Raw genomic sequence first — 27,514 nt, 5'->3', positions numbered from 1 at the left:
AGTCAGCCCACTCTGACACGGTAGGATGTACCCTTGATTTCAGTTCAAGTCAGTTTTACAAAGTACACACACGCTCCACTGGATTTCCAGTTTCTTTTGAAAAATGCAAAGATCTGGTCCCACTGGGCCCACATCCCACAGGCTACAGTTGACTTGGGTGAGGGACAACCTCCCCCGTGGTTGCGGTGTGTCCATCCCAGTTCACCCCAGTCCCTGCCACCCAGGTGTCCTGACACCAGGGCAGCCTGACGGGGCCGCCCCGCAGGACGCACCCAGCCAGGGCTCACGTGTGTCACCCGCCTGGCCCCCGAAAGGCGCTGGAGCTGGTGACCCCCATGGCAGGCCAACAGGCCCGTCAGCAAGGGGACGGTCGGAGGCAGCACTGGTCCCGGCAGAGGAAGGCGTCCTGCCCAGCGGCAGGGAGAGAGGGGCCAGGGCCCCCGGCGGTGGACAGCCCCTCCACGCCCTCCTGGGCCAGCAGAGATGCCGGCCAGGAGGCATGGCAGAGGCAGGCAAGAAGGGAGGCCTGGCAAGCGGAGGGCGGCCCAGGGCTGCAAGGCACTGGCAGCTGAGGTGGTCTCTGTTTATTGTCGGTGAGGAAAACCCTCTCAAGTTAATACAGTGTGATCTTTCCCTGGAGGTGTGCTGAGGGAAGGGCCCTAAAGGCACCCCGGAAATAGCTTATAGCAACAGTGCTTTGCCCCAAGAGCTGCTGGGCACGTCCCCTGGGGCGAAGGTGCTGGTCCCCATCGGCTCCTCCTCTCCCACAGCCGTCCCAGGGGGTGAGCGGCCATCAGTCCTTTGGAGGCGACAGAGTCGGGAGGGAACAGACAACAGGCGCGTGTGAGGAGACAGGCTGGCGCTGACCACCAGGGGCGGGTCTGCCGCACCCCGGCCCTGGGGTGGCGGGGAGAGCCCACGGGAGGGGCCGGGGCCACGGTGTGGGGTGAAGGGCCAGGGTTAGCACCTACAGGCAGCACGCCCGCCTGCTGCTGGCCTGGGGCCCGCCCGCCTCCCCCGGGGCCCGCCCTTGGGGGGCTCAGCTCCCGGGCACCCCACCCGCCCCAGCACCCTGTCTCGGGCAGGGAGACTTCCTGCAGAATGAGGGGAGGTGAGGGAAGCACCTCCTAAGACTTCGAGGAACAAAGGGAGGGGTCTGTCCATGAGGCCCCTTCAGGTCTTGAGGACACAGTAACTACCTCCAACTTTAATTAAGAGACTTCATAAATAGAGCTCCTGAGTGCGGAGAGAGAGAGGCAAGGCTGCCTGCCCTGCCAGGATGACAGGGACTCAGACCCAGGACGGCGGGGAGTGGGAAGGGGCCGCTGTGGCCGAGTCTGGCTTGCCGACCTGCCCAGAGGGCAGGAGACCCAGGCCAGAGGGTCCACCACAGGCAGACCCTCATAGGCAGACAGACCCTCTGCTCCCCTCCACACGTGGTACAGGAGTGAAGCGGGACCAAGGGCAGGGGCTCGTGGGACGAGACCCTGCTCGCTCCTGGGGTCGGTCACAGCATCTGGAGTCAGGAGAGCCAGGCAGGGGGCTCAGAGGAGAGGGAAGAAAAACTCTTTGGCCCAGACCAGCCAGAAGGCCCTGAGGAGGGAGAGGCCATCACCCAGAGGCTCCCTCCCCTAAGTCATCTTTCCTCTTGACTGATCCTGAAGGGACACAGAAGCTCCCCCCCCGCCCCGCAGAGCACAGCCAGTGCGGGGGTGGTGTCCCCAGCTGGCAGTCTGCACCGTTAGCTCCTGTCTCCAGGGCACTTGCTCTTGGTATCACGCTTGTTTCCTAGCAGCTTCAGCACCTTCATGGTCTTGAACTTGCCCTTCTTCTTGCTCTCGGACTCAGCCTCCTTCTGGAACTCTGCAGAAGGGAAAGGGCAGTTGATTGGGGCGGGCCAGGGAGTGGCAGCCAACAGTCTCAGCCCACCACCACCCCCACGTCGCCTGGAACCGTGGACATGTCCCTTCATCCTTTTGCATCTCCAGTTCTTCACCTCTAGGATGGGACCCCACCCCTTCCCAGCATTTCGGCAGGGATCGGGACACGAAGGCAGTGGGGGAGCCCTAGAGCACGACTGATGTTTTATCTCGAAAAGCCTCTATTCCCCTACAGCTCTGTGGCTCACAACACAAACACTGACTGTCAGAGCTAGAAGAAACCGCAGTCATCTGGCCCAGTCCCTCACTTATTATGGACAAGGAAAATGTGAGTTTGAAACAGATTACCACCAGCCAAGCTTTTTGTGGGTGCCAGGCCATGCCTAAATGCTTTATACAGGTTATCTCAGTCATCCTCAGCACCTGCCCAGGAGGTGGGTGCCTCTGTTCACCCCCATCCTGCAGACAAGGAGAGTGAGGCCTGAAGGGGTGAAGCGCTGGCACAAAGCCACCCAGCTGGGACGCGTCACAGCTGGGACCAGAATCCAGTCTAACTGGAGCCCAGACGGAACCGCAAGGCCACAAAATGAATCACTGAGGGAACCAAGATTAGGCCCAGGCCTCCTGACTCCCAGTCCAGTGCTCTCTCATCTTCTCCAAGGGCGGGAGTTGGGGGACTGCTCTTTGAACCCACAGACCGCTCCTGAACCAGCTATGGATCTCAAGGAGGAATGCACAGCTCAAGGCAGACATACCCTGGGAAAGGGCCCCATACGCCACCACCCTCCCTGTTGGTACCACAGCATTCCACACCCATCTTCCTGGCCATAGGTTGGCTTGCCTTGCTACACATGGCCTTCTTGGCAAAAGAAAGGCTTGCACACACTGTCCCTGTGGGTACCCCTTCCAACGCTGTGTTCAACCGGCCCCCCACCCTGCAGGAGTTCAAGCGGGCCAGAGCCCCAGGAGGGGCCTCACCTTTCTTCTTGATCATGGCTTCCAACATCTTATCTTCCTCTTCCTCCCTGAAATGAGACAGGGAAGCTGAGTGTCCCACAGGAGGAAGGGCCAGATAATCTCTCAGGCCCCTCCAGAGCCTCCACACAGGCTGAGCAAGGGGGAGCTGAGATGGTTGGTGGTGAAGGTCTCATCCCCAAGGAAGCCCCGGGAGCCCCGCCCCTAGCCAAGTCACCTCTGCCGGTCCTCGTCCAGGCAGTTGACGATGGCGTTGCGCTGCTCGATGAGGGTCACGAGCTCTTGCATCAGCACCTTCTCTCGGCCCCGGTCCTCCTCTGTCCAGTCCTTTTCTGCTCAAGGAGAAAAGCTGGGGACATGAGGCCCAGGAAGCAAGGAACCAACACCTAAGTGCTAAGGGTGACTGCCGATCAGCCCCACGCTGGACACCATGAGGATAAGGAGAAGCCCAGATGGGTGGGGATTACAGTTTTTGGAGAAACAGAGGTTGTTGCAGAAGAGACCAAGAATACCAGTCTGCCTACCAAAGAGACTCTCCCAGGGGGCTCTGAGAGGACCAGTACAACGCAGGCTCTGCGAACAGAGACCAGCGCGGCCCAAAGCGTTTCCTGTTTATGTTCACACATTCATGCAACCAGTGTTCACTAGGTGGTTTCTTGGGAGAGGCGGGATTAGGGCTGGGCCTGCTAAGAGTTTCCAATGGCGGGCTGGCAGGAGTGGGGAGATACCAGGGAACCCCAGGGAGCACATACAGGAGGAGCAACGTGACCCAAGAGGCATCCTCGGACACCCATCTAATGCCAGGAAGGAGGGGGGACTAGAACGGACCCTGGGGGTTGGGAGACCTGCCAGGAAGTGTCCCTGATATCTCAGACACCTGCTGCCCTCCCCCACCCCGTCTCCTGATTTCAAGAACGCAGGCCATCCCACAGAACCACACCCTCAGAGACCCACCTGCTCCTTGGTATTCCTCTAACCCAGCCTGCAGACTTCCAGGGGACAGATGCCCCCACATATGACCTTCCTAATACAACATCTGCCACTACAGGCTTCCTCACCCCTCAGCCATGGCACAAACCCGTACCGCCTCCTCTTGCCAAAACTGGACCAATGGCCCAGCACAGTTCCAGGGGACAATGTGGGTTTCAGAGTCATCACTCCAGTTCAAAGCCTACTCTGCTGTTTCTCGAATCTGGGGCCTGGGTAAGCTATGTCCGCAGCCTACACGGGGGAAAGCTGAGGCTCAGGGAAGCTAAGTCCCTGACCAGTGTCCCACGGCAAGGGTGGAGCCAGTGCCTGTTTCCGGGCAGCCCCATGTCCCCAAGCTACAGCCTTAATCTCCGGCCTACCTGGGGCCTTTAAACCAGTATCACCTTCCAAAGGCAACAACCAGGACAGGAAGACAAGCCCAGAATGCACTGCCATCTCACACAGGACTGGAGAAGTAACACACACAAGGCCCAGGGCCAGGCTGGCCTGGAGAACAGAGGTGCGGGCCCCTCTCTGGCCACAAGGTGTCGCTGCGGCTCCCTCGGCATGGTGGCCACGCCCCAGCCTCCGGAGATTTGGGAGTGACTCATAGAGGGCAGTGGAGGGCTGGGACATTCTGTGACTTCCCCAGGGGCATTCCTGACTCTGGGTCTCATCCAGCCTCCCAAGCTGCCCAGTCAATGGGAAAGCAGGGCCACCATCCCAGCCAGGAGGAGGGACTGTGTGTGTGCAGGCACACGGCCAAGTCAGAGACTCGGAAAGAAGCCCAGCTCCCCCACCAAGAGGCAAGTCTCAACCTCTCTGGCTCTCCGTTTCCTCATCTGTTCAATGGGAAACAACGATTCCTAACCACCTGGGCCAGAGGAAGTGGTCAAAAGCCCTGGCTCCTGCCTCTGGACGTGCCACAGTCCCGCAGTCTCTCTCAGCCCACAGCTGTGCTTCACCCCACGTCGTGGGCAGACCCCAACTTGGTCACGTAGTAAGCATCAGCCCCTCCAAGGGCACAGCACATTTCCACATCCCATCTCCTGTTCCTGAGAACGCCCTCCCAGGTGGGCACCTCCGTTCCTGTGTCACACACGGAGCCACTGAGACTGCGTGCCAAGCCCGGGATGTGCAGCCAACACACATCCTAAGGGCACCAGCAAGTTCCCGCAGCGCACAGGACGGTGTGGCTCCATGCCCAGCCCCTCCCAGTTGCTCCCCTCCATCCTCAGCACACCCCATCCCTCCCTCCCAGAGTCGCTCTGAGCCATGCCGTGCAGGGGGCCCTCCCACTGGCCGTCCCTGCACCAGCAGAGTCCTGCCACGCTCTGACCTAATGGCCATGAGCCCAGAGCTGCCCCAGGACAGAAACATGCTCTCCCTCACTCATCGAGGCAGCCCAGGGCCCTGGAGACTGACTGCCCCCAACCCTACACCCCAGGACCTACCCACCCACACCTTCCGGGGGAGGAGGGGGCCAAAAAAGGTCAGTCTGCTCCTGGCCTTGGAGAGGTCTCTGCAGGCCTGTCATCCGACACACAGATGTCACAGCCCCACGCGGGTCCCCTCTCCCATCTTGGCTTGAGTCTATTAACCCCCTGTTAGGACCAAGACAGCACCTCCCGCCATGTCCTCTGGCCCTGCTCCCACAGTCTGCTCAGGCCTCCCCATCAGGGCTCTGTCCGTCCTTCCCCAGCCCACTCCTCCGTGTCACCAGGCCCCAGGGCAGGTGACCGGGGACGGGGCGTGGCCACCATCACCTGGCTTGTTGAGAAGGCACCGGAGCTCGTACTCCACGTCGGCCTGCCGCTGCTCCAGGTTCTGCTGCTTGAAGCTGGAAAGTGGGAAGTAGGTGACTGTTATTTCTGCCCCGGCTGCCTGCCCTGCCCTGAGCTGATGCGGGAAGAAGGTGAAGATTCTCAGTCCTGAGCTCTGTGGATTCAGGGCAGGGGGGAGCCAGGCGGGGACGGAGGGGAGGCAGGACTCACACATAGATGAGCTCGGACTCCCGCCGAACCAGCAGGTGCTTCTCGTGAATAAGCTTGAACCAGTCCACCAGCATGTCGTCTTCACGGCCCTCTGCAAGCCAGGTGCTCACTGAGGCCAGGGCTGGCAAGGATGCCATGGCGGCTCCCACCCTGGGGAAGAGGCTTCCCCCACCTGAGTCCCCCCGACCCCCTGCCAAGCCCCCCACAGCCCCCACACCGTTCACTCCGCCACGCAGCTTCTCCTCCAGCAGGACCCCACGGTGTTCCAGGGCATCCAGCTGGCGCTCGATGGTGTCTATTTCTCCGTGGATATCCTCCTCGGGGATGTACTGGTCGGACTGGACCTGCCCAACAGCACCCAGTCACCTGCGATCAGCCCGCCCTCCCATCTGTCTGCCGCCAGGAGCTTCCCTCTGGCCAGTGCTGGCCTCCCAGGCTCTGTCCCACACCCCATGCCCTGGGTCCCAGTGCCGTCAGGCATGCCCAGAGGGTGACACAACTTTCTGCCTCTCTTGGCAACTTCCTCCCCTCCTCTGGCACTCCAGAAAGGACATCATAATATGAGAAAGAGACCCAAAGGAGAGAGAAACCAAGAACACTCTTAAGCTGTTTAAGTAGAAGTATGTCATGTGAAGGCTTTGATCCTTGCACTATTATTAGCAACAATTTAAATGCATCACCCAGTGCTTTTGGTCAGAGCAGCTGATCTGCTCAAAATTCCCCCTGGCTGCAAGTCAGATCTCCCACCTGGGCCTCCCAGGCACGCCCCCTCCCACATCTCAGGGAAGGTGCCCAGACGGACCTCCCTGTCGCAGGGTCCCACAGGAAGCCTGAGGCCGCCAAGGCACGGGGCCGGAGCCCAGGTAGCCAGGTATCTGGGGCTCCCAGCAGATACCTTGCGTTTGATGAGTGGGAAGCCATGTCCTGGGGCAGGTGGTCTCGCTGGCTTCGAGCCCCTGGTGGCCTTCTTTACACTTGGGGATGCTGTGGGTGATGGCTTCCGGTTAAAAGGGTTCTCCTTGCAAGAAGACTAAAGGCAGGGAAACATGACAGAAGATATTAAAAGTCAGGAAGGGGCAGTGGGACCCTGGGAGCTTGATCACGTGGATCCACGGAAAGCAGGGTGGGTGGGACTCAGGCAGAATCTCCCAGCATCCAGTCTGAGGCACCCAGTCATTCAACAAAGACTTCCACCTCCCAGCACCCCTCATGTGCAGCTGCCACACTCGGTGCTGTTCTACACGCTTGTCTAATCCTCACAACCACTCCACAAAGTGGGTCGTGTCTGCCCATCTTACCGGTGAGGAAACTCAAGTTTTGAGGGGTTAAGTAATTGGCCCAAGGTCATGTTCTTCCCAAGGGCCCAAGCTGGAGTGTGACTTGGTCTGTTTCAGGCCGGGCAGCCCTCCGGCGCTGGGGGCAGTGGTCAGGACGTGCAGTTTAGGGCAGGACGAAGCAATGGTAGCTCACCCAGGCCTCACCAACACCGCTTTCCCAGCAGGGATTACAGGGCTCAGCACTTTGCCCAGGGTCTCCCAGCCAGGAAGTACAAAAGCGGGATCCCGCTTTCAGTAGAGGGAGGCAGCCCCTGCCCTACCCAGGAAAGGCCCCCATCCTACACTGCTCCTCCCCAGGGAGATCTCTGTCCTCTCTGAGGCCAGCAGAGCGGGCAGGCCCAGCACGGGAATAGACCCTGCCTGCCACGAGGGCAGTGCCAGCATCTTCCCACACTTCCCCCAGCTCATCGGAAACAGGCATCCCTGAGGCCATGGAGTGCTCCCAGGAGTGAGGACCTGGCTTTCCAAGAGCTGGGGGAGGAAGGGGGAGGGGAGAGCTGCTCACCTCACCTGTGCCAGCTGCTCAGGTGGGGGAGGGGGAGTTCTTTGAGGCTGCAAGTTGCTCTGGGAGCTGACGTAGGAGTCCAGGCGCGGCTGGGAGACAGTCTGGTCCCCGCAGAGCAGCACCTACCCAAGGGCCTTGTCTCCCGCCCTCAATGTCTCAGATTCCCTCTGAATCCTAGGGTGAAGGTAAGGGATGGGGCACCCCAGGAGGAAGCCCCCTTGGGGCTCTGCCCTCACCCTCCACAATCACACCTGGAGCACCTCAACAGGGTCAGACAGCCCGAAGGCCCCAAGTCCCTCAAGGGTTCTCAGCAACAGAACTTCAAACCAACCCTTCACACATCTCAAGGCAGGAAACGGCCAGCTGCCTGTAGTGGGGATGGGGGGGATTCACAATCAGCTCTCTCCTCCACCCACTCAGCAAGGAACCCTGGGACCCCTAAGAGCATCCGGAGGCCCAGAGAAAAGGCGGGACCTTGTCCAAGACACACAGCAGGTGGTGACAGCTGGGCTGGGGGTGGTCACCCAGACCAAAGAAGGTTAGACGGCATTTGAAAGTTGCACAAACCAACAGCTCCGGCTCCTCTGCAGACTTATCCTCTGTCAGGCTGGTCAGATCAGGACTACAGCCGGCCTGGGGCCAGCCTCCACCCAGGGCGGGTAAGCCCGGGCCCTCAGAGGACTGCAGAGTGCAGCACAAAGTGCAGGATCAGAACCTGCTGGTGGACTTCCCTGGTGGCCCAGTGGTTAAGAATCCGTTTACCAACGCAGGGGACTCGGGCTCGATCCCTGGTCCGGGAAGATTCCACATGCCTCGAAGCCACTGAGCCTGCACACAACTACCGAAGCCCACGCTCTCGGGCCCGCGTGCTGCAACACCCGAAGCCCGTGCGCCGAGAGCCTGCGCTTGGCCACAAGAGAGGCCCCCGCAATGAGCAGCCGGCACATTGCAACAGAGCAGCCCCCGCGCCTGCAGCTAGAGAAAGCCCACGTGCTACAGGACCCAATACAACCAAAAATAATCAATTAATAATTTTTTAAAAAAGAAGCTGGTGGCTCCAGGACTTCCATATTGGTTCAATGGCTAAGACTCTGCAGGGGGGCCCAGGCGCGATCTCTGGTCAGAGAACTCAATCCCACATGAAGCAACTAAGAGTTTGCATGGCACAACTAAACACCCCACGTGTTGCAGCTAAGACCTGGCACAGCCAAATAAATAAATATTAATAAAAAAAAAAAGACCCTGGTGGCACAAAGGGACTCTGGTCCTTTAATTAAAAAAAAAAAAAGAAACCCTGGTGGTGCAAAGGGACTCTGGTCCTTTAATAAATATTAAAAAAAAAAAAAAAAGAAAAGATGCTGGTGGCGCAAAGGAGAGACCTCTTGGTAAACTAGGTGCCCAGAGGAGTGTCCTGCCCCCGGTGACCTCTGGTTCTTGGCAGGGCCCTGAGAAACAGGTGCTCCACCAATCACAAAGGTCATCTGGAAAACGAGCTGCCGGGGGCGGGTGCCCACTGCAGCCCCCGGAGGGGACGGAGTGTGGGGCCAGCTTGGGAGGGGGCCTGGGAAGGCAGCAGGGGCTGTCTGTACCCCCACAGTGGCCACAACAGAAGCACCCAGTAGAGCTGTGTCCTGGGCCCTCTGCCTGTTGAGAGCTGACTCCTCCTCTACAAGTCCACCCCACTACAAACTCCATACAAGGCACAGTCGTCTCGGTACCCCACCCTCAACTTGGCTGTGAGCACCTGGGGACAAGGACCACCACAGCCATCACCCTGGGAGCCCAGGCCAGCCTGTGCACACAGGAGCGACTCCATGGACACCATCAGCCCCGTTCTATAGGAGGGGAGACTGAGGTCTCTGGAGAAGGATCACGACCCCAAGAAGGGCACCATCCCCTCCCCTCTGTGCTCTCTACCCCAGGTGAAAGGACAATCATCTAGGCCTGTCTCCCTAAGCAGAGGGTGAGCCCTTGGAGGGCAAGGATAGGGTCTCAATGATGCTGTGCCAGGTTCTGGCACAAATAGGGCTTCAGTGAATGGAAAGCGGATGGAAGATGTGTGGGTGAGTGGTGGCTGGTGTGTGTGTCTCCAACAGGCAAGTGCATGGGCTCGGCAGGTAAATAAGAGCTGGATGCCTCAAGACATGGAAGGTCGGGCAAGTGGACAGGTAAACAGATGGACAGGAGGTCTGGCCAGCGGATAAAAGGATGTTGTGAGGGAGCTGTACCTCAGTGCATGGAGTGATGAATGGCCAGACGGGCAGAGCCAAGGTCACCCCACAAGTCAGGGACAGCAATGATGGCCAGCCCTGGACATTCCTGCCCCGAGACCAGGCCCACGTCTGCTAGACAGGACAGCAGACACTCACCTTCACCTGCAGCTGCGGGGATGAGGCTCCAGGAGAAGGCACAGGGCTCTTGTCTCCAACCAACACAAGGGGGCTGGGGGCAGTGTCACCGCAGGGCTTGGCTGGCGGGGGACCCGGGCTGCCCCTGGCATTGGGGGCAAGCCCAGGGCTGGCTTGAGGCATCCGGTCCACGCTGGCCTGCACCAGCTCCCCGGAAGAGGACAGGGAGGAGTTGGCAGAGAGGCTGGCAGAGGTCCCAGGGGTGCCAGGGGCGTGGACGGCAGGCTCTGAGGAGCTCTTGGGCACGACGGGTGGTTCCAGGAGCTCCTCACCGGGGGGCTGGCTGGAGCTCTCGGACGACAGGCTCTCCACGCTGAGGGCTGGCGATGGGGTAGCTGAAGGCGGCTCCGAGCGGGACAGGCGGGAGGCATGGAGAGCTGCACAAACCAAACCGCGAATGGGTGCCGAGCGAGGGGCCAGAGACAGGCCCTCTGGCCTCGCCTGACACTTCGCTCTCTACAGTGAAGTAAGAGGTGGCCCAGGAAACCCAAGTCCTCCACATCCAGGCAGGCAGGCAGGAGCCTCAAGGAGAGCAAAGGTGAGACAGGACCAAGGTCACGGGCAGGCAGATCACCCAAATTCATGCCGCACATTCTGGGCTCTGGCCTGCGCCTCGTGGTGCGGCGGTAGCCCTCATTTCCTTATGGCTCTTGCTTCCTCCTCTAGTGTGCTACAGCCTCCGCTTCCCCTCCCATGACTGACTGATCTGACCCAAAGAAAGCCGAATTGAAAAGGCAAAAAGGCCTCGCACTGAGCAGAGGTGGAGGGAAAGCAACAGGGGAGGAGCAGCAGGCAGCTCCCGGCCAGACACTTTCAGCCTCATGGACGACGGCTGCCACGCTTCAAAGTATCCTCTGTGCTTTCCAGGTGAGACGACAGACTTGGAGAGCAGGGCTGGGATTGGACCCAGCTGTGTCTGACTCAGAGCTCATCCCATTGGCTGCCTCCACCGCCCACCACCTCCAACCAGCCGACCCACGCACGACCCACGCACGACCCACCACGCTCAGCTGGAGGGTCCCAGGGCCCTAGCAGGGGTTGGAGGAACCTGGACCACTTGAGCACTGGCCTCCTGTCATTTCTAGTGTGCTCTCGGTCTCACTGTCTGAGGGACTCCCACTGAGGTCTCCGAGGCAGCTGGAGCCCCGCCGTGATGGAAGGGGACCGGGCATTGGGCCCAAGAAGACTGCAGGATGAGAGGGAGGGCCGGGCGGAGGGAGGCGCAGCGCCCAGGACCTGGCCCACCACCTCCATCTTCCGGGGAGACTGAGGACACACACAGGGGACGAGCTGCTCAGAGTCACTGGCGCCCGCGTCCCACAGCTGGGTCAGAGCCTCAGGCGCCTGGAACTGGAGGGCAGTGACTGGGTGGGCAGGACTGGAGCTAACCCTGTCGCGCACCTTCCTCAAGCCTGACTCTGTGTTAATAAGCACATCAATGGATAACACATTTAATTCTCACAACCGTCCTGCAAGGTGGGTTATGAAGGGTTGAGAGTAGAGTCGGAGAGCCTGGGTTCAAATTCTGCCTCCACCGCTTAAGTGCTGTGCGGCTTTGAGCAAATCACTCGCCCTCTCTGTGCCTCAGTTTCCTCACCCGCAAAACAAGAGTGCCCGACCTACCCCAAGGGTTTGCTCCGATTAACTGAGGGCACACACGGCGCCTGACCTGGAGGGGCGTCCCACGGCACCCCTGCCCTTCCCGGGCCCTGGGCTCACCCAGGTGCCCAACCCCAGGGCCCCTCTCCGGGGAGCTCCCAGGAACGGCACTCACCGAGGGGGGATGTGCTGGGTGCTCGGGGGGCGGGGCGCTTCTTCGTCTTGGGGCTGCTCGTGGGGGTGATGCCGTACCAGGGGTGCAGCGACTTGGGTGTGGACTCCGGTGGGGTCGAGGCAGGGCCGGGGGCTGGGCTGGGTGCAGCGGGGGGCTCCTCCTCCTCTTCCTCAAAGGGGTTGTAGGGCTTGGGCTCTGGGCCCTGTGGGGCCGCTTTGTCCACACCTCCGTTCTCCACCTGCCTGCCTTCCTGGCCCGGCGGTGGCCCAGGGCTGCTGCTCGGGGGCAGGGGGGCTGGCTTCTTCTTTGGCTCTGCCTGCACCAGGGTGATCCACGGCGGGTCTTTCCTGGGGGCTGGCGTCCTGGACGGAGGCCAAGAAGAGGTAGCACCCATAAGCAGGCAAGGAAGGGGAGTGTCCTTCTCTCCCCAGACAGTGCGTCCCACAGCGGGTAGGTGGGACACGGCACCCTTCCCCTCTCCCACCCCAGCCTGGTGGGGCTCGTCTGGGCCCAAAGCCCAAATGGAGAGAGTGGGGGGCCCTCTCTCTTGCCCTCCCTCTGCCTCTCTTTGTCTCTCTCCACCCCCCGCCCCCTTGTTCAGGGACCATACAGGGAAAGCACAGCTCCCAAAGAAGAACTGGAAATCGAGGTTCCTCGCCTGTGATGTGGGGTTCCAGGGGGTGGAGGCTCTGAGTCTGGCATACTGTGGAGCTCTGCTGGGTCTTTCTATACTCTGCTACTGATTCTTAAAACTACTCTAGGAGGCCTAGGCCTCCCACACTCCAGAGGCTTGGGGAGATTAAGGGACTCCGGAGGCAGCCTGCTACCAGGCCCTGCCACCCGTGGGGAGAGGGGTCCCGGGGGAGCCACACAGGAAGGGGGTGTGGCCACAGGCTCCTGCCCACCAGAGAGGAGCTCCCCCTTTTCGGGAGGGGGCGCTGGTGGGTCACATGGCCTTGTTGCCGACCCAGACCCCCAAGGGGTACTCCCTTTTCCCCCCACCCCGCCAGGGCCCTGAAAGCCCTCGGAGCCAGCGTACCTCTCCGACAGCTTGGGGGTCCCTCTGGGCTTGGGGATGGGGGGTTCTTGCAGCTTCCCTAGGTGGGAAAGGAGAGTGAGCCAGATGGTGGAGTGGAGCAGTCAGGGAGCCAACCCCAGTGCCTGCCTCACCTAGGAGTGCCCTTCCATACCACCCGGTAGGTCGTGGACTCCAGGTGGCCATGGCAACCTCCCCTGCACCCTGCACCTCCCCAGTCCAGCGCTCAGGGAGATTAGATAAAACACCAGAGGTAACAGGTAGAGAAGGTCAAAGCCACGAGGCCAGGACACCTGGAGACCACCACCCCCTGACCTCATGCCTTTCAGTTAAGGAGGGGGAACCCAAGTGCCCCTCTGACACTTTCCCGAAGTGGACAGGAGGTCACCTCCTCCTGAAAGCCTCCCCTGACTCCCCAGTGTCCTACGTGAATTCCACAGTAGCCTCTGCTCCTCTGTTGTTTTTTTCAGGAATGTTTTGACTCTTTATTCCTTCATATAAATTTAGAATCAACTTGTCAATTTCCTCAAAAAAAGAAAAAGTCTACCAAAAACCTCAAACTTAAACAAAAGGGTAAAATATACCCTGAAGTGGAACAGGATTACACAGTGCATGTAACTTCTTTAAGTAAAGTATACAGTTCTGTGGCATTGAGCACATTCATCTTACACTTGTGTGATTCTTTTAATATTTTCTCACTAGACGATTTTATTACCTGAAAACCACGCTTTATTTCTTTCTCATTCTTTTTTCTCGCGTTTCCCAGCTGACGAGGGCCTCCAGTACAACGAGGGACAGAAGTACTGACACTGGGCCTGCCACCCAGGTCCCAGACACTGCTTCCTCCTGTCTCCCACTCCTTCCTAGTTCCTGGGACCTTCATCAGTGAAACAAATCCCTGGTATCCTGAACGCTCCCTTCACATTCTGGCGCTAACAACCTCACTGTCCCTGAAGACACAGTTTTCCCTGCAGCCTCTCAAGTCAGGCTGTCTTCCCCCATGGCCCTAGTGCCACTGAGTGTGGGGACGGCGCAGGGTCCTCCCTGACCCCCACTGCTTCTTTCTGTGCACCCCCTTTTCTCCCCTCAAGTGTCAGCTCTGAATCTCCTTTCATCAGATGATACCACCGCCCACTACCCCTTATTACTGCTGCTGCTTAGTCGCTAAGTTGTGTCCGACTCTTTGCGACACCACGCACTGTAGCCTGCTAGGCTCCTCTGCCCATGGGATTTCCCAGGCGAGAGTACTGGAGTGGGTTGCCATTTCCTTCTCCATGCCCCTCCATCTAAATAGACTTCTTACATTCTACCAAAATCCGTGTGTGTGTGTGTGTGTGTGTGTGTGCGTGTGCGTGTGTGTGTGCGTGTGTGTGCGTGTGTGCCTGTCTCTCCCTTGAGACCAGCAGCGCCTCCAAGGCACAAATAGGTCTGAACGCCCAACTCAGGAACCAGTCTCCATGAGCGTGGAACAGAACAAATCCCAGAGGGAGGAAACCAGGGAGCCTCCCTCCCCCAGGCCTCTACAGATAAGAGTTGCCCAGCACGTCTCGGGTTGCAGAGAACCTTGTTCCTATGAGCTCATGAAGCCCAGGGAGGTCACGTGGGAAGAGTCTAAGGGGCGGGGTGGTGAGGCAGAAATCTCTACTGCAGGGCAGGAGGTCAGGCTGGGGAGCACCCCAGGGTACACCTCACCAGGGACACAGCTTCCCCAGCCCCTGAGCAGTCCTTGCCAGACACCCAGATGTAGACAAACACACAGGCTGGGCATGGGGGGAGGTCACCTGAGTGTGGACACACAGAGTCCCAGACACACTGGGGACACAGGCACCTGTGGTGTGCACTCGCTACACACCCCGAAACCAAAGCTCACAATACAGACACATAAGAACACACACCTGGGACACATAGAAGGGGGCGGTCCAGGCCGCAGACGGGGGTCTACATCCCATCCCCTCAACATGCAGAACAGAGCATGCACAGAGGGGCCTCGGTAACAACTTGCTGCATGAATTAATAACCTCAGTGCCACAGCTGTCCCCAGCATATCCACCACACATAGGCACAGACAGCGTGGCCCCATGGATACCCCCCGGTACAGGTACGTTTAAACAGCAGCCACACCCCAGGGAGCGCCCAGCCCCAACAGGACCCCTGCTCACCGTTCACCAGGCCACTGCCGCCTCCCTGCTCCACCAAGTTCTCCTGCTGCAGACTGGACCGGGGCCGGGGCGTGGGGGGCGTCGGGGCTGTGCTCTCGGAGGCCTTCCTGGGGGCGGGTGTGGGGCGGCTGGCCGGGGGGCTGGCCAGCTCCTGTGGTCTGCCGGGAACCCGGGGCTTGGTGGGGACCTGGGGTCGGCCCTCGGGGCTGGCCTTGGGCACGTCCACCTCGGCCCCTGCAGTTGCCTTAGGGCTGGGGCTGCCGCCCTCCACCTCCTTGGTTTCTTCTGTAAGTTGCTGCTGCTTTGGCTGCAGCGGGGTTCCAGGCCTGGCCCCTGATCGCCCACTGGGGCCCAGTCTGGCACAGTGCTCTGCACACACGAAGGTGCCCTCCTCTGGCCCATTCCTGTAAGCTCCAGGGAGCAGCGTGCTGGAACACCGCCGACACCTGCCAGCGAGAAGAGAGGTTGCGGAGGGGGTCAACTTAACCAGCCCAGGGTGCTGGCTACCCCTTCTCCAGCAGCCAAAGCTGTACCTTCCCCTCCTCCCGGCTGCCAGCCCGGAGGAGTCCTGTCTCAGTACTCATAACTTGCCAGCGGAAAAGGAAAATGGTAACTGTCAGAATCATAGTAGAACAAAAAAACTACATGAAAGCGACACCATAGTTGTGAAACATGCCTTCAGTTTCTGCTGCAAGAGGAAGCAAAGGTTCCCCCCTCAAGGTTCCATCCAGTACGCAAGCCACCACTCATTAGTGGCTCAAAAAATCACTTTAGTGGTTTGCAACCAACCAGGTTTGTTTTGTTTTTCTATGAAATAGAATAAAGTACAATGTATCAGAGTGTATCACACTTGTTTTATGAACCTAATTCCAGTTGTATATCGATTTACGCAAATTTGATTTCATGGATGTACCTACAACTGGTGTCAAACATGCCTTACTGGTGGTTACCATAAAAAGATTTTAAAACACTGTCCTGACAGCCAGACATGACAGCATCAATGCAGTGTTTGCTTTTCTCGAGATTTTGGCCCTCATGACACCTCAGTTCTGCAATCAGGCTGGTCCCACCAGCACTACATCTGAACGTGCACGCGCACGCGCGCACACACACACACACCCATAGCTGAATACATGCTATAACTCCCATTCACTGGTTCTCATTGACTATTCAGTTGTAAAACAGTTTCCATACATTCTCTAAGCTATTTATATATTCCCTGCCTCTTACTCAAGTTTCTTTAAACGGTCACTTCCCCCGGGAACCACACATTCAAAGCAAGTTGTTACTATGATTTTTTTAACTGCTTTCTTTTTAGAAAACACAAAAGCAAAATAAAACAGAAGGAAAAACTAAAATAAAAATTTTTAAAGTGCTTTCTTTTCTCCGGGCTTTTAAAGCATATTCTGTGCCTTGATCCTCATCAGGTACTTAGCCTCAAGGAGCTCTGGCCCCGTTTCTGTTTCTATTTCTGGGACTGAGCCAGTAACGTTCTCCCTTCGCTAGTCTGTTTGTCCGTCAGTAAAATGGCGATAAGAAAGATGCTCCAACACGCAGAGCGGGGCAAGGGGCCTGGCAGCCCGCGGTGTTGAATCTCGGGGCGCTCCCGCCCTGCCCGCTCACCGGAAGCAGTGCCGGTGGTACAGCTTGCCGTCGGCCAGGTAACGCTGCACCAGGTGTACGTGCTGCTGGCAGGCAGCGCACGTGCTGCTGGGGGTCCGGTGGGAGCCCTGCTTCGACAGGCTGCCTGGGGAGCACTCCTCACCCTGCAGGGAATGGGGTGAGGTTAGGGTCGCCGGCCCTTTGGTTCAAGAATGTGCCCCGTTTCCCCGCTCTAATGGTGGCCATCCCCCGAGTATGCATGGTGCTAACTGCTCCACCAGAACCCCGGAGAGGCAGAGGGTAGGAGACTGTCACTGTTTCACCCTGAGGAAGCCCAGAAAGGGAAAGACTTGCTCAAGCTCACTGAGTCAGGATGGAACAAAAAAAGCCTGGCTTCCAGTTTCTGGGGCTCTCTCTGCAAGAAGGCAGCTTCTGGCTACATGAGCCTTTCTCCTGTCCCTGCAGGTGAACCTTCCCTCACAGATGACTGTCCTCTGAGGCCCACCTCGACTGCCTTCTGTCTCCCCAACCGGAGCCAAGATTTACATCTGTTTCTCAGCTTCTAAGCACCGTGACCTTGAGCAAGCTGCTTCCATCTCTGGGCCTTGGGTCTGTACCTGCCCAGTGGAATTCTATAACCCCGCCTGTCTCAGCCCCACCCATGCTCACTGGGCACCCACCCTGGGCCAGGCTCCCAGCCCCTCAGGAGCTCTTCCAGCAAGGAGCAGATGGGAGCAGGTGGGGAAAGCCCTTTGCATACTGGGAAGTGCTGTCCAGATATGAAAGGCTGGGGTCATCCAATGAGATCTCGGAACTGACAGCGTGACCCTCACTTCCCAGCTGAGAGATCCTGAACAAGTGGCCAAACCTCTCAGGGCTTCAGTCTCTTCTCGTTATATCAGGACACACAATACCCACCTCCCAGGGTTGTCGGGAGGAGTAAGCAGAATCAGGTTAAGAGGTTGACAGTCCAGTCTCATGAGAATCAAGGGGAGAATCTGCTGTATTGTATGTGTGAGTCTTGCCAGTCCCATGATGGAGGGTCAGTGCCCTGGATGCTCTTGCCCCTCTGGGGTTGGCCTTCCCCTGCCCCTGCCCTCTGCCCTCTGCCCTGGCCTATGAACCTCTACTTCCAAAGCCAGCGGGAAAGGGACTGAGAACACTCCCTGAACCCGGCAGTGGCAGCTGTCCCCCCCGACCACCCCCACTTCCCTAGCCCCCAGCAACTGCCTACCTGAGCCCTGTCTCCTGGGTCCGCAGGAGTAGATGCTTCGGATGGCGGGGAGGACAGCGCCAGGCCCTTTCTGGGTGATGAGACACCGGCTGCTGAGAGACCAGAGAGGGGCCCTGAGGCAGCTAGAGATTCTGGAGGCCCAACCTGGCCTGAGCTTTGGGCTCCCCAGCCACCACTTGATGGTGAGCCACCCGAGGCAGGCTCCCACTTCACACAGACACAGGGGACACCTCCACTGCCAAACTAAGTGCGAAGGGCAAGGTACCCAACCTCGCTGGGCCTCCACAGAGTGGGACAGTGAGTCCCACCACCCAGAGCAGTGTGAACAGTAAGGCACGAGGACAATCACAGAACCAGCGGCACCCAGTACATGAAAGGACGGGTGGCTTCCTTCCCACCAAGTTTAGCGGGTGAAGGAAAGGAGAGGGGAGGAACCACATGGTGCTAGCCTGAAGCTTCAGGAAGATGGGCTGGCTCCCTGGGAGCTCCTGAGGAGCTGCCCTGCCCCTGCCCATGTGGCCAGTTGCAGCCCTGAACCCTGCCTTCGTGCCCTCCAACCAGAAGAAGCCCAGCCCTTTACCCCACCTGCCTCCTCCAAGACTGCCCCGTCATTGCTTCAGCAAATCTCCACTGAACACCTACTCTGTACTCAGGGATTAAAATAACCCCCACAAATTCAGAGAACTGTATACAAAAAGAAAAAAAGTCAATGCTGCTATACGATAATTCTTAAAAATAAAATCCAGGGAGTTTCCTGGTGGCCCAGTGGTTAGGACTCTGCGCTTCCACTGCACAGGGCACAAAATCCATCCCTGGTTGGGGAGCTAAGATCCCGCAAGCTGTCAACCAAAAAAAAAAAAAAAAACCCCACTTCCTTACTGGGGTCATAATCCATTAACGGACCCTGAAATCAACTGAGGGGACTGTAACCAGCATATTGTAAAGATGAATTAGAAGAAAATATCCGTAGGCATCTCGTATTCTAAGGGGAGAATTGTTTCCTGAACCTTGTTTCAGCGACACATGTATACATGAACATGGATTATAACGGGAAACACATTGTTCACCATGAGTCATGGTCAAAAATTTGGGGCCCACTCTATACCCCACCATCCTCACCTCCTCCTTCTCCCTCACTCCCCTGGGACACACAGGCCCCTTGCTTCCCCCTTGCCTGGAATATTCCTCTCCAGATCTTCACACAGCCTCCTTCTCCTCCTTATTCAAAGCTGAGCTCAACTGTTACCTCCTCAGAGAGGCCCTCCATGACTGCTCGCCAAAAATAGCCACTTCCTCCTCTCATTGCTTTTTATACCATTACCTTATGTTGTTTCCTTATCCAGCTCACCTGAAATTACATTCACTACTTTGTTCTCGCTCTCCCTCGCCCATCCTTTAGACTGCAAGCTCTGAGTCTGTGTCATTCTCAGCTCTCTCCCTAGCACCTCCCACGGTGCCTGGCACACAGTAGAAGCGAAAGAAATATTTGTTCAATGAATGAGTAAGTGCCAGGTACTGGAGTCAGGCAGCTGTAGACTCAACAGAGATGGTCTACAGGGGAAAGAAGAGTAATCAAGATGCTGTGACCAGAGTCTTATGCGTTCACCATGGGGTATGAAGCTACAAGAGCACCTGGAGTACATCAGGGCAGGCTGCTTGGAGGAGGCAAAATGTGGAGATGAGAGGATGAGTAGGAAAGAATGTGCCAGGGCACGGGAGGCAGGGAACAGGGACTAGAGGATCACCAAGAGGAAAGACTTTAGCAGTAAAGGAATGTGATATCTTCAGAGCAGCACAAGAAATTCAGTATGACTACAACCCGGGGCAGTGAGCGGCTTAAGCTAAGTGGGGAGAGGTCCTCAGGAGCCTGGCTAAGAAGCTGGGCTTCATGCTGATGACACCACCCTTGTCACCCTGGGGTGGGGTGGGGCGGGGTACCCCTCCTCTGATTCCCTCAGCCACTGGGCTTCCTTCCCTCACACACTGGTTCCAGATTCCACGGCGGCTCCTGGAGGTCAGGGGTCGGCTGATGTGCCCAAGGTCACCGGCCCCCACAGAGCGCTCGCACAAGATGAACAGGCATGGCACGGTGGTATCTCAGCCACAGCCAGCTTCCCAAGGTACCCACTGCAGAGACAGTCAAGCCTGGGCAAATTTATCCTTGAAGTCCCTCCCCTGGCCCAGAGTACAGAACACGACCATCTGGGGGAGGCCAAATGCCAGCTTCGCCTCCAGGGCTGGAACAACCTCCCTGCGCCTCCTCTGGTTGAGCAGCAGGTGGGATAAAAATGGTCTGCATTTAGGGACCAAGCTGCATGGAAAGTACAAGCTGTGCCTTTAGTGACAAGAAATCCCTGCAGGCCCACAGGGTGCTTTCACCCAGGTACAGCCGGGGGAACTAGGTCACCTGAGTGATACCACCCCCAGGATGCCTGGTGAGGCATAGTATTACCAAGGGTCCTGCCCACCCGCCTACCCACCCACAGGGTCCCAGGAGGTGGCCCTCCAGAGAAAAGCTTAGTAGAGAGAGACTGGGGTTCGGCCACCAGGAACACTCCAGAAGAAAAGACTGAACTGTGATTCTAGGTGAGCAAGCTAAACTCTAACCAATGGATTAAAAAATAATAATAATAATAGTAACCCTGGGTCCTAAACAAGGGCCAGACACAGGTTCATGCTTCCTCGCTTACTCCCATCAACCCTGTGAGGTGGACGCTGTTCTTTTCTCTTTTTTTTAATTTATTATTTACTTTTTTGTCTGTGCCAGGTCCCAGGTGGCTCAGTGGGTAAAGAATCTACCTGCAATGCAGGAGAGGCGAGTTTGATCCCTGGATTGGGAAGATCCCCTGGAGGAGGAAATGGCAACCCATTCCAGTATTCTTGTCTGGAGGATTCTGTGGACAGAGGAGCCTGGTAGGCTACAGTCCATGGGCTCGCAATGAACCGGACACGACTAAAGTGACTGAGCACACAGATCTTAGCTGTGGTACGCGGGATCTTTAGCTAGTGACATGCAAACTCTTAGCTGTGGGAGCGTAGAGTCGTAGCCACTGAATCACCAGGGGAGTCCCCTGGGCGCCATTCTGTCCTCACTGCAAAGGGGACCCTAAGCTGAGAGGTGACCGCGTGACCCACTATCACCCAGACAGTAAAAGGCACCATGCTGCCTCTCATCAAAGACTCAGCAGTTGAAAAATACTTTCATTTTGATTTCTAGTCAAATATACATAATGTTATTTGTTCAATTATAATATTAATCCCTAGCATTATGGGAAAGATGGGGAGTAACAGAGTATTTTAATTTTTAAATTGTTACGCTTTTTTCTACGTTCTAAATTTTCTACAGTAAGCATGTGTTACTCCAAACAAACAAAAAAAAATCCTGACTTTTTTTTTTTTTAAGAGATGAGATAAGATTGTCCACACGGAGAGCAGAGGCAGGAGGAAGGAATGACATGGCAGGGTCCACAGGTCCCGTGACAGCCGTGACGCAGCGCAGGAGTCAGGACACCCGGATTCAGTTTTCCGGCTGTATGACCTTAAATTCCTCGCTTCCCCTCTCTGAGCCCATGTCCTCGCTATGGAAGGTTGGGGTCTAGGAGATTCTTGCATGGGGACGCTCCAGGCAGGAGATTCAGTAGCCACCTGACTCAGGGCAGAGAAATACCCTTATACCCCCACCCCCATTCCTTTACCCCACCTCCCACAATTCCCCAGGTTCTCAGTTCTCAGGCCTTGAAGGTCACTGCTGGGAAAGATGAAGCCAAATAGCCCAATAGGATCACTGCCTGGCTGGAGAGAAAAAAACCCAGGGAAGTGTCTGTAAACAGGAAGTGAGGGTAGGAGCCAGCGAGGTGAGCTCCCAGACAACGGATAAACTTGCCCTGCTTTGTCTCCTCTGACACTAATTGTTTTGTTTTTTACTGTTTTGCCAAGACCACATGGCTTGCAGGATCTTAACTCTCCGACCCAGGAAGGAACCCAAGCCTCCAGCAGTGGAAACGCGGGGCCCTAACCACTGGCCCGCCAGGGAAGTCCCTCTTCTGCCATTATTTTGCTCAGTAACTAGTTCACGTGTTTGTGGTCTGTCTCCCCCACCAGACTGTGAGCTCCTTGAGGGGAGTGATCTCCTTCACAGCTGTAATCCCTGGGGTCCCAGCCCAGCGTTACTTTACTCATAAACATGTGAGTAGATGGATGATGTGGTGAATGAATGATGGGCTGCCTGCCTGCACCCTGTCTGCAGCTCAGAAAACAGGCGCCACACTCCCAGGGCCCCGCCCCTAAGGATGGCACCCTCTCACCTGGGCCGGAGCCGGCGAAGTGGTTGTAATACTGGGACACGTAGGTCATGATGCTGAGGCAATCGGGGACACTCATGGAGACCATGTCATTGGGATCCAGGAGGGCAGGGATGCCCAGCTCCTTCTCGGCCACTTCAAAGGCCTGGGGTGGGGGCAGATGTCAGGGTGGGGGAAGGTTTGGGGTTGGGGGGGTAGGGATGGGGGCAGGTGTAGGGGAGGGAGAAGTTGGGCGGGGTGGGAAACAGAAGCAGCCACAGCAGGAAGAGGAAGAGGAGGCAGGGTCAGGGGGTGCTACCCTGCATAGGCCCAGCCTCATTCCGAGGGATAAGGGGGCCAGAGCAGGGGTGACTGGGCTCCCCGCAGCTCTGGCCCCATACTGTGACCTGGAGTGGGGAAGGGCTGGTGTTCCAGCCACAAGCCGGCCAGAGGGGAGCAGGGGGTGGGGAGAGGAGCAGCCAGGGCCCCAGGGCAGGACAGCTGCTCCAGGAGCCCCTCGATCGGTTCCTGTTCTGCAAGACCCCTGCCCTCTGATACACACCCCACCCCCCCGCACAACACACAGCCTCATCGTGGGCTTCCATCTGCCTGGGGGACTCACCAAACGGTTATTCTCGAAGACATTGTCCTTGGAAAGTGAATCAAAATCTCTGCAAAAGAAAAGGGGTCGGCAGGGAGGAGCACTGAGCAGAGGGCAGGGCCATGGGTATAGCGTGACCAGGGGAGGTGACCTTATCCCAACCAGCCTGGGCCTCAGCAGGGTTTGGGGAGGCATCTGTGGGCTGTCAAGGAGGAAACTGGGGGAATAAGCACAGGCTAAAAGAGTAGGGGTAGTCAGGTGGGAGAGAGGAAGAGCTCATTGTCCCAGGAGGCCTCCAAGTAGAGGCTGGAAACCCACTCAGAAGGGGCGGGGCTGAAAAAGTCCCAGCTTCAAGTTTATCTCCCAAGAAGCCATGTCCTGACTCAGTGGCAAACGTAAAAACTAAGACCAAGTCCAAGGCTGGTCACGAGAGGGACAGCCATGGATTGCTGACCTCACTCTGGGCACTGGGCTGAGCTCCTGCATTCAATTTGTTTTCAGCTCTACTTGGCAGGTATTCACCCCACTTTACAGATGGGGACACTGAAGTCCAGAGAGAGAAAGCCACTGTGGGGAGAGGTAGCCACTGTGGGAATCTGCATTTCTTGTCCTTCCACTGCATGTTACAAACCTGGAGAAGCCACCCCAGCTTCCTGAATCCCTAACCCAGCCCAAAGACAAATGTTGTTTTAATGGGGCCAGGAATAGAACAAGTCTGAACCAGCCTAGAAATGGTATATTCTCCAGAGCTGCCAGCACTAAATGGCTGGCTGACCCAGCTGGGCCACTCCTGGGGGAACCCTCAGTGGCGGAGCAGCGAAGGGTGTCCTAGTTTCTCAGCTGGGACAGGTGAGAAGTGGCAGGGCCTGCCAGGGGACCCCGACTGTGGGTATCCCCCCTCCCCACCTGCCCGCTCCAGCTGCTGGAGCAGCTGAAACCGGCGGAGGAGGCCCAGCCTGCTTGCTCAGCAGCCTCCTGGGTCTTGTCCTTCTATGGCTGAAAACTGCAGCCTGACTGCTTGAGAGACGTGGGCCCAGAGGCCGCAGCAGGCCAGCGCAGCCTCCCAAGTCTGGGTCCCAGGCTCTGCTCTTCCAGGCCAGGCCTTGTGATCTGGGGCAAGTCAACAGTCCTTGCGGCCTTTGTGTTCCCATCTGCAAACTGGGGGAAGCCTCGTACCACCTCCCAGGTTGGTGGGGAGGACCGAGATGGGTGGAGGCAGGCCTTGCAGACGCAAGAGAGCCCTCCTCCTCCTGCTCACCTGCAGGCAGAGTCCAAGGTGCCGTGAACCCTGGGCCGAGATAGGAGGGGGTCGCTTGCAAGCTGTCCCAAGGCCCAGGGTCGGGTGGGCTGGGAGGTGGAGGGGCTGTGTATGCACTTCAGCTCCGTTTCCCACCTCTGGCCAGGCTGCTTCCCCCTCCCCTCAACTGGGTCCCTACCTCCTCCCTCTGCTTCGCCACTGACTCAGAGTGTGACCCTGAGCAAGCTACACACAACCTCTCTAAACCTCGGGGTGAGGGTTAGGATTAGGGTTGTGACACCACCCCAGCTCCCAACAAAAGCCTGTTCTGAGACCAAATGAGACAAAAGCAACTTGTCAGGGCCCTGGACTGCAGTCTCCCTAGTCCTTCAAGGCTAGGGTCACATTTTTGTTCACCCCGTGCACCCAACACCCTCCACACTGCCTGGTACTTAGTAGGCGCTCCATTAATGTCTACTGAATGCATACATGATGGCAACAGCGTGAAAACTGTAAAGGTCCCCAGGATGCTAACAATTTTTCCTCTGCTTCTTCTCCCTCCCCCACCTTGGCCCCTAATCAACACCTGGGGTTGGGAAGCCTATTTTCTGAGAGTTTTCAAAGGCCTGGGAAGTTCTATTTGGCCATGGGGGAGATGAGGAGCACAAAAATGAAACCCACATGGTCCTGCCCGCAAGGCAGCTTAAAGATGCCTGAATTGGGAAAGGCGGGATGGGCCAGCCCCCTCACCCACCTCCAGCAGAGGCCTGGGCCCAACGCTCCAGCAGCCTGAACCACTTAAGAAGAGAGTGCTTGTCCTCACCCCTACCCCAGCCCTACTCTCACGGAGATCTTCCCCTACCTATCACTGAGGTCGTCTCTGTGCCTCATGTAGGACCTGGGCCTCAAGTTTTCATCCTGTGCAATGGGCTGGCAGCCCAGATGCTGGCCTGCTTTGCAAATGAATGATCGGACCTGATTCCGGATCTCTTCTCAGAGGGAAGCCCCTCTCTGCTCCACACTAATGCCACGTCCCTCCCTGTGGCCCCACCCACCCTCCTTGGCCTGCTGGAGGCCCTAAGCACTCTGGCCCAGCCACATGTCCCGGTTTTCCCCGCCCTGTGCTACGGGCTCCAACAGCGCTGCCTGTATCTCTGCTCCTGATATCCTCTGCCTGGAAGGCCCTTCCCTGACCTGGCTCCTGCGATCTCCTTGAAGATGAGGTGACCAGGCCACCCCAGCCTGGTCCTCTGACACAGCACTTCCCACGTGGATTTCTCAGCACTGCTTATACATCTATCACCCCCACAGGCCATAGGAGACTGTGTAGGGTTTGTCTCTTGGTTGATTGGAAGCTATTTCCATCAGCAGGTTGAGTGCCCAGCACAGAGTATAACTCTGCAGACACTTTTGGGAATAAATGAAGGAATAAGACACTTGCATCATCCCTTCCTGCCTAATAACACTACTTACGATCACTAATGTTAACTGAATGTTCATCATCTTATTTAATCCTCACAACAATCCTGGGAGGTTAGGTCTTATTGTCAAACCCACTTTACAGGTGAAGAAACTGATGCCGGATGGGATCTACTAGTTTTCCCACACCTAGGACACAGAGGAGCTGACCACAAACCAAGCAGCCTGCATTTTGTGGCTGGCAGGCTCAAGTCCACGATGTAGCTTAGCTTGACACTTGAGACCTTTCACACCCTGGCCCTGTCTCACCACCTGCCCTCCAGCCAAAACAGAAGATCCCTGCAGGCCTCCACTCTAATTTGTGGGTCCAGTCCGGGTACCCTTCTCCATCCTTCAAGCCCTGGCTCCTAAGCCCCCTTACCCCATGTCACATGCCCCACGGCAGACAGTGGCCCACCTACATCTCCACCCCATCTCGTTCACTTCTACACCCACACCCTCTCCTCCAGGGCGCACCCGAGGGCCTGACCCACCACCCACAGACATGGTACCACATGGTACAAAATAAACTAAGAGCATCTACACTATCGAATCCTTGAGGTCATCCTTCCCTTCCTTGATGAAGGATCAAATCCTTCATCCTTCCCTTCCTTCTCTCCTTCATCAAAGCCGCCCAGGTGATGTCTTTGGGGAGCACAGGTCTGAAGGTGGAACAGACACACAGAAGGTTCCAGACCCTGCCAGGGAAGCCCCATCCGAGGGGCTGTAAGCAAGATGGGCAAGGACCATGACTCTTGTCCCCAAAACAGCAGGTGCCAGATAAGCATGTATTGTTTTATGAATGAATGAGTGGAGAGGGTTCCAGGGCCCCAGGTAGGGGGAGCAGAAACCCCAAGTCAACTGGGGGCTCTGGATAAAATCTCTGACGGAGCCTGGAAACTGGGCAGCTGAGGGCAAGAAAGAGCCATTTCACACCCTGGAGCAGCCCTTTAGGGCTGTAGGTCCAACCCTGGCAGTCTTCATTCAGCCCCCCTGCCCCATGGAGGACAGCTGGGTCGTGAGGCACACACCTGGGAGGCAGGGCTGTGTCCTGGGGGGAGGGGTGTTCCATCCATTCATCTGACCTCTGCTAAAGTAGGGACTCCTCTGTGCCAGGCACTGTGCTAGTGCCTTGGAGAAGAGATGGCCCAGGGGAATCAAAGCAAGGGGGCCCCACAAAGAGAACGGGAACCTCAATGCCGAACGGGGAGGGGGCTGCTCAGAGCTCCTGTTTAGTGTAAGAAAGGCCCAGGGTCCCGGAGGAGGGCGCGGGTGCCTTTTCAAAGAGTCCATGCCTTGGGGGCTTCGGTGTCCCTTTGGCGGAAATCAGAGCCCTGTGGGCGGGGCCAGGCCCCCGGTAGAGGGACCAGCACGCGGGGCGGGTTCAGTGTTCCAGTGGGCGGGGTCAGGGGCCAAGTGGGGGAGGGGTGCCCTGGATCGGAGGGTCTCGGCGTCCCGCGAGGCGCTGGGGGTCCGCCGAAGGGTGGGCGTCTCGGCCTCTGGGGGCGGCGTCTGCCACCGCCCCGGCTCCGCGTCACTGAGGGGGGCGGGGGTCCCCAGCAACGAGCCCGCGCCGCCCTGCGCCCCGGCCGCCCGCCCTCCCGGCACTCACAGCAGGTCGGGCCGGTGCCGGTGCAGGATGGCGCAGAAGGCCAGGCCGTCCCGGAAGGAGCTGCTAAGGTCGCGGATGTCCACGCCGCGGTAGCCCTCGCACTGGCGGCGGCACCAGGCCAGCAGCGCGCCCCGCGGCCCCGCCATGAGCAGCGCGGGGCTCGGGCCCGGGGACTTCACCCGCAGGCTCGGCTCGGGCCGGTTTCCGGCTGCGGCTACGGCTCGGCTCTGCCCCGGCGCCGCTAGGAGCTCGGGGCGCGACCCGCGGGCGGCGGGCGCTAAGGCGGGGAGGAGGCGGGGCCGCGGCCTGGGAGTCCTCGCTCGGGCTCCCGGCGCAGGGTCCTGGCTCGGCTGCCGGCTGCCCGTCCGGACCTGCCCAAGCAGCCGCCGCCCGCGTGGCCCGGCCCGGCCGGCCGCCGCCGCCTACTCACCGCCGCCCACTCCCCTAGCTGTG

General features: G+C 58.0%; 1 protein-coding gene across 2 annotated transcripts; it reads right to left on the bottom strand.

Moving 5' to 3' along the window:
• Positions 80–27,448, bottom strand: MICALL1 (MICAL like 1). 2 transcript variants are annotated; one of them, XM_018048741.1, is made up of 16 exons: positions 27,062–27,448; positions 22,776–22,824; positions 22,178–22,319; positions 17,874–17,965; positions 16,661–16,803; positions 15,038–15,483; positions 12,882–12,939; positions 11,843–12,204; positions 10,030–10,445; positions 6,714–6,848; positions 6,036–6,162; positions 5,819–5,909; positions 5,591–5,664; positions 3,073–3,187; positions 2,859–2,905; positions 80–1,863 (listed from the first exon to the last, which is right to left on the bottom strand). In XM_018048741.1, the coding sequence occupies exons 1-16, from the start codon at positions 27,205–27,207 to the stop codon at positions 1,742–1,744; spliced, it is 2,565 nt and encodes an 854-aa protein (XP_017904230.1). In that variant the 5' UTR covers positions 27,208–27,448; the 3' UTR covers positions 80–1,741. The 2 variants fall into 2 exon arrangements, with proteins under 2 accessions (XP_017904230.1, XP_017904231.1); XM_018048742.1 differs by having other exon boundaries at positions 1,545–1,863; positions 17,874–17,962; positions 27,062–27,209.

The sequence above is a fragment of the Capra hircus genome, chromosome 5 (assembly GCF_001704415.2).
Source record: "Capra hircus breed San Clemente chromosome 5, ASM170441v1, whole genome shotgun sequence".
In the NCBI taxonomy this organism is placed as follows: domain Eukaryota; kingdom Metazoa; phylum Chordata; class Mammalia; order Artiodactyla; family Bovidae; genus Capra; species Capra hircus.
The sequence above is the reverse complement of the archived record's forward strand: the minus strand, read 5'-3'. Positions and strand labels throughout refer to the sequence as shown.

Bases quoted from the DNA above. Each gene is read 5' to 3' on its own strand.
- MICALL1 (XM_018048741.1), bottom strand. From the start codon at position 27,207: ATGGCGGGGCCGCGGGGCGCGCTGCTGGCCTGGTGCCGCCGCCAGTGC. The intron at 12,940-15,037 runs GTGAGCAGGGGT...TTTCCCACCTAG, and splicing joins CGGCAGTGGCCTGGTGAACG to GGAAGCTGCAAGAACCCCCC. The intron at 10,446-11,842 runs GTGAGTGCCGTT...TGGTTTGTGCAG, and splicing joins ACCCAGCACATCCCCCCTCG to CTCTCCATGCCTCCCGCCTG.